This window comes from Papilio machaon, chromosome 28, assembly GCF_912999745.1.
Source record: "Papilio machaon chromosome 28, ilPapMach1.1, whole genome shotgun sequence".
NCBI lineage: Eukaryota > Metazoa > Arthropoda > Insecta > Lepidoptera > Papilionidae > Papilio > Papilio machaon.
The window spans coordinates 1,000,752-1,007,457 of record NC_060013.1 but is presented as its reverse complement, the minus strand read 5'-3'; the positions used below and the strand labels follow the sequence as shown (position 1 = coordinate 1,007,457).

Genomic DNA, 6,706 nt, shown 5'->3' with positions numbered 1-6,706 from the left:
CGTTTGAGAGTTCCTACTTTCTCCGTAAAAACAATTTTATAACGCAAAGGTCTTCAGAACGCGCCCTTAAGTGCCATCAGCGCGTCCTTCGGAATGCGCCTCAACCGGCGGTGATTGGTCCGCGGCCGCGCCGCCATTATGTCCTTCCATCGCGCCAACGTGACTAGTCGGACGCGAACACTCTCGATGAAAGTACCGGTTTACCGACGCGTGTGCGCAGATATAAAGTGTTGTTTTCTTAAAGTTGATTGTAAAATACCTTTATTAAATTTGTCAAACTAACTATCGTTTTACTCCAAAATACCCGAAAACCCATGAACATTAAAAATGGCGCCCAACTAGAGGCTTTGGAGTAAACTTTTACGTGAACTTTTTGTGAAACTTCGTGAAAAGTTATTATCGTAAAAAAAAAGTATGACAAAATCGCGCACACGTCGTCAGTCTCGTCGACAATCTGAGTTTTTCGACCCGGCGGAAGACGGTTCTTCCCCGCCGCCGACTACAACGGGAAATATGTCTGTTAACGACATGGCCGCCATGATGTCCACGTGGCAACGCAACCAAGAGGAAACGTTTGAGAGACTACTGCACACAGTTCTCAACCACTCGCAGCGGCCATCGTCCCCGCCCGCTCAACCTGCACATGGAAACTTCGCTTCGTGCAAGGCTCGCTATAGCGGAGCGCCAGACGAATCTCTCGACGGCTTTATAGACGCCGTAGAAGCCTACAAAGAATGTGCAAATGTTAACGAAACTAATGCACTACGTGGGTTGTCAATGTTGTTAACTCATGAAGCCGCGACATGGTGGCAAGGGATTAAAACCACCACGAACAAGTGGGACCACGCCCTCACATCCCTCAGAGGTGCGTTTGGTGATAGCCGACCTCCGCATCGTATATACAAGGAGCTATTCGCCAACCCACAACAAGCAAATGAGAAAACGGAACTCTTTATCGCAAAAACACGAGCGTTATTATCACGTCTACCAAAGGACGATCTGACAACCAAAGTCCAGATGGACATGGTGTACGGACTACTACATAGTAAAATACGAGAGCGTTTGAGAAGAGAGGAGATTGATACATTCGACACGCTACTCAGAAAGTCTAGAGAGATAGAAGAATCTTGCGACGAGAGTCTATCAACCACTGGCCTTCAGAACAAGCTGCGACAACGCCAGTTCCCGCCAACTTCTCGTCACGCCGCAAGCGTCGCCGCCGCCCAGGGGTCAACGACCGCGCCACCACTAGCACCGCAGAGCGCGCCCAAGCCGCCTGCGCCCGCCGCTGAGTCCAGCGCCCACGGCACCTACCGCCGTTCTCCTCGCTGCTCCGTGATGCCGCCCACACCGTCGTCTCTACAACCCCACGGCTCTTCTACTCCGTTCGCGAACGCCAAACGTCGATATTGCTTCTATTGCAAGAGTTATGGACATACACGTGATGAGTGTCGTAGGTTAGCAGCTAAAGGCAAACAGGACATTGATAACGCCGCCGACCCTATCCCGTCATGTTACGGATGCAATGAGCGAGGTGTCACTCGATCACAGTGTGCTAAATGTAATTCGGACTTCTCTGCGTGTGAATACGACCGTCCGAAAGGCGCGCTGATGGGCACATACGGTACAAGGTATTCCACCACTGTTATCAAATCATCTTGTGATAAGGATGAGTCCCAGGTGAGTTCCATTTCATCTTATAACAGTGTGTCACATAAAGGTTTCCCCTCAAGCATGTTACCACCCCCCAAGTCCAACTTTGATTCAGTGAACCATAAACCGTCATTGGTAAATAATATTGCATGGGAATGCTCTGAAAATTTTTTGCCTACTCAATTTAAATCAGCTTTACCTGAATTGTTTCATACTAAAAATAATCACACAGAGTTTTTACCTAAACAATTTACATCTGTGTTACCTGAGTTATTTTATGCTAACATTGATCACATAGAGTTTTTGCCTATTGATTTTACTGCATTCTTGCCATATCAATACTTTCTTTGTGATAATGGGTGTGTCGTTAATTTAAGTCGTGATACTAATATGTTTGAGTGCATGCCACATGATGCGCCTCCTCCGACTTCTAAGCTAACTAACATGCTTGGTGATTGTTCTATAAGTAAGTGCAATTTGACCACAACCAAATCAATCTCATTTTCGACACCTACTGATAAGAATAGGGTGACTATGATTTTTTCCGGACATCCGCGGAATTCGAACATAGAAATTAGGGTGACCATGAAAAATGTTTTCTATGAACAATCCGGAAATATAAATAATTTGAAAAATAATTTTACTACGCCTACTAGGTTGACCATGCAGGACGATTTTAATAATAATCAAAAATTATTTCCTAAAGTTGAGTCACAATTTTTATTAAATAGAGCGACCACGTGTTCGAACATTTCTCTGTCGACTCTTGATTCAACTAATTCAAACGCTCATCCACAAGTGTCAGACACTTGTCAATCCCAACGGAGACCAATTCTTGGAGTGGAAATTCTAGGTGTAAGGGGTACCGCACTATTGGATACAGGTGCTAAAGGGTGTATTGCGGGTGCTTCCTTATATCAGGTGTTGCTTAGGCATAATCATGCCTGCCAAGAAACCACTAAACGCGTTCGTCTCGCTGATGGCTCCGTGCAGATTCGTGAGTTATTGGTTACTAACCTGCATGTTAAACTAAAAAGTAAACTATTGTGTTTGGAGTTCATTATTTTCCCAGACACCGAATCCAATGATACTATTCTTGGTATGGATTTTATTGCTTCAGCGGGTATGGTGCTTGATTTCGCTGCTTCAATTTGGTATTTTTCTGGTGATGAGGTTACTTACCCATTGGAATATGAACTTTCCAGACCCTGCGTGTCCGTATCCTCTGCAGATTTCCTACGTGAGGAGGAAGGAGTTATGCTGCATCCCGAAGAGAGACTGCTGTTGTCCGACTTCCTAAAACAGAACGAAGACCTGTTCGAACCAGGGGGAGGACCAACTCCGTACGCAGAGCATCACATCGACACGGGCGATAACACTCCTATAGCCGTTCCACCATATAGGCTCACTCCAGCAAAAAAAGAGATAATGAAGGCAGAGTTGGAGAAAATGTTAGCAGACGACGTGATTGAAGAGTGTGAGTCTGCGTGGTCTGCGCCTGCTCTTCTTGTCCCGAAGAAGGACGGATCTTTTAGATTTTGCGTCGACTACCGTCGCCTCAATGCGATCACCAAGACCGATAGTTATCCAATTCCCTTAATCGATGATTTATTGCAGATGACCAAACGGGATTGTCACATGTCCACCATTGACCTGCGCGCCGGATATTGGCAAGTCAATGTAACAGAAAAAGACAGAGACAAAACCGCCTTTATAAGTCCTTTTGGTACGTATAGGTTCAAGCGCATGCCGTTCGGCTTAAAAAACGCGCCATCTACCTTTCAGCGATTGATCGATCGTTTCCGCTCGAGTTCGTCGTTGCAGGACATCACTTTGTTGGCATATTTGGATGACATCCTGGTGATCACACAGGGAAGTTTTCAGGACCATCTTCAGGATCTTGACAAGGTTTTTGACAGACTGCGTCACTTTGGGCTCCACGCGAACCGCGCCAAATGTCACTTCGCTCGCCAGGAAGTTACATACCTAGGCCATGTGATCACACCCAAAGGAATCAAGCCGGATAGCACCAAAGTCGACGCCGTCCTGAAAATGAAGGAACCACACAATCTCAAACATTTGAAATCATTTTTACAGACCTGTTCCTGGTTTAGGAAATTTATTCCTGATTTCTCGCGTATTGCCGAACCACTGTCAAAACTTACACGCAAAAACGAAGCGTGGACCTGGGGTGAAGCACAGCAACGCGCCTTTGACGTGCTAAAGAGTAAGCTTACTAGCGCTCCTATTTTGATACAGGCCGACTACACCCAGCCCTTCTTGTTGCGCACTGATGCCAGCAATTATGCTCTAGGGGCTGCACTTTTACAAGGTGACAATAACAATGAAAAACCAATCGAATACGCCAGCAGACTTCTGACTTCAGCCGAGAGGAATTACTCTACCACCGAGCGGGAAGCCCTCGCAGTCGTATGTGCAGTAGAAAAGTTTAGGGGTTACATTGATGGCCATCTATGCATAGTCAAAAGTGACCACCAGCCACTTAAGTGGTTGCTTACACTCAAGTCCCCAAGTGGTCGTCTCATCAGATGGGCCCTGAAACTCCAGGCGTTTGATCTCAAGATAGAGTACTCTCCAGGTAAAGTTAATACCTTAGCTGATACTTTAAGTCGACCTACCTGTAATGGTATCAACGAATGCGAAGTGTGTTCCGTAATCGTCGACTTACCTCAAGCACTGCCGAGTCAGCTCCGAGCCGAGCAGCTTGAAGATCCAGAAGTGGCTAAAATTATTCAAGATTTAGAAAGCACAGACGAACTTACCTCTACTCGGTGGCTGGAACGTGGATACGTACTGCAGCGGGGTGTGTTATATCGTTATGATCCAGATAACGACTCCGAAGAAGCGCAGATGGTAGTGCCAATTTCAAAAAGGGAAGAAATTTTAAAGTCGTTTCACGATTCCCCAACTGCAGGCCACCAGGGTATTGAGCGGACTCTGCAACGCATCCGTGAACACTTCTTTTTCATCGGGATGCGTCGTTACGTCACAGAGTATCTAAAAAACTGTGTGGACTGTCTCAAGTATAAAGCCGCAAATCAGAAACCAGCTGGTCTCCTCCAGACACCCGTGCTCCAACAAAGATCTGAAGTCCTTGCAGTGGATCTTTTCGGTCCCCTGCCTGAAGGAGATCAAGGACAACGTTGGGTCCTTCTTGTTGAAGACGTAGCTACCAGGTGGGTGGAACTGTTCTCGCTTGTGGAGGCCACAGCGGAAAATTGCGCCAAACTTCTCATAGAAGAATACTTTCTCAGATATGGATTGCCACGTCGAGTTGTGTCCGATAACGGCACTCAGTTCATATCCTCAGTAATGCAGCTGTCGATGTTTATTTTAGGTGTTAAACAAGAGCTCATTCCAGTTTACCACCCTGAAGCTAATCCCGCCGAGCGCAAAAATCGGGATCTCAAAGTACAATTGTCTTTGTTAGTAAAAAACGAACACCGTAACTGGCCTAAATATCTTGCCCATGTTCGGTTCGCTATGAACAGCGCCGTCTGTTCCACCACTGGGAAACCCCCAGCCTTTTTAACGTTCGCTCGCGAACTTCGCACACCTTTTGAGATGCACCATGATTTACGTGCAATCTTAGATAAGGAAAACTTTGTTCCTTCGGCCACTCCATATTTGCGTTCCTTCGTACGTACCTTACAGGATATTCGAGATCGTGTTGAGAAAAAGCAAGATCAGCGTAAGGAGATAGGTGATACTGCACGGCGTTCTGTACCTACTTATAAACAGAATGATTTGGTCTTGGTCAAAACCCACGTACTGAGCAATGCCTCGAAAGGAAAAACTCGCAAATTCATGCCTAAACGAGATGGCCCCTATCGCGTTAAACGAGTTATAACTCCCACTACTTTTATACTCTCGAATTTGACTGACGACGACACTGTCATAGGTAAGTATCACAGTTCGGACCTGACCCCCTTTATTCAAACATCTGATAACGAGCAGACTACACCCGTTATTCCAAAGAAAGGTAGAGGTAGGCCGCGTATTAAACAGTCAGATACCAAGTTGGACCCGGGACGTGTTACCAACTTGGAGGGGGAGCCTATAACGCAAAGGTCTTCAGAACGCGCCCTTAAGTGCCATCAGCGCGTCCTTCGGAATGCGCCTCAACCGGCGGTGATTGGTCCGCGGCCGCGCCGCCATTATGTCCTTCCATCGCGCCTACGTGACTAGTCGGACGCGAACACTCTCGATGAAAGTACCGGTTTACCGACGCGTGTGCGCAGATATAAAGTGTTGTTTTCTTAAAGTTGATTGTAAAATACCTTTATTAAATTTGTCAAACTAACTATCGTTTTACTCCAAAATACCCGAAAACCCATGAACATTAAAATTTCAAATTCTAGTGTGAAGTTGGCCCCCACACTTTACTTTTTTTTCTTTTTTTCAATGCGAATCGTTAGAGAGTCGTTTGAGAGACATTAAGAGAAAAGAAATATCGTTTGAGAGTTTTTACTTTTTCTGTAATAAATATTTTAATTCTGGGCATCGAAAGTTACAAATCGATTTTCCTTTTTTTCCGAATTAAATATGGCTATCATGCACTTGGACGTTTCAAATTTATTGTGTAGGTAGAGAATGGTAAGAGAGTGATTGAGAGAAAAGAGAAATCGTTTGAGAGTTAATACTTTTCCTGAAATATATATTTCAATTTCTGAATCGAAAGTTACTAATCGATTTTCCTTTTTTTCCGAAATAATTATGCCAATCATGCACTTAGACGTTTCAAATTTATTGTGTAGGTAGAGAATGATTAGAGAGTGATTGAGAGAAAAGAGAAATCGTTTGAGAGTTAATACTTTTCCTGAAATAAATATTTCAATTTCTGAATCGAAAGTAACAAATCAATTTTCCTTTTTTCCGAATTAAATATGGCAATCATGCACTTAGACGATTCAAATTTATAGTGTAGGTAGAGAATGGTAAGAGAGTGATTGAGAGAAAAGAGAAATCGTTTGAGAGTTAATACTTTTCCTGAAATATATATTTCAATTTCTGAATCGAAAGTTACTAATCG

The 6,706-nt window shown here is 44.6% G+C and overlaps 1 protein-coding gene across 1 annotated transcript; it reads left to right on the top strand.

Moving 5' to 3' along the window:
* Nucleotides 1-44: 44 nt before the first annotated feature.
* On the top strand, nt 45-6,017 carry LOC106720343. The gene is made up of 2 exons (XM_045685087.1): nt 45-3,259; nt 3,497-6,017. The coding sequence occupies exons 1-2, from the start codon at nt 415-417 to the stop codon at nt 5,860-5,862; spliced, it is 5,211 nt and encodes a 1,736-aa protein (XP_045541043.1). The 5' UTR covers nt 45-414; the 3' UTR covers nt 5,863-6,017.
* The last annotated feature ends 689 nt before the right edge of the window (nt 6,018-6,706 follow it).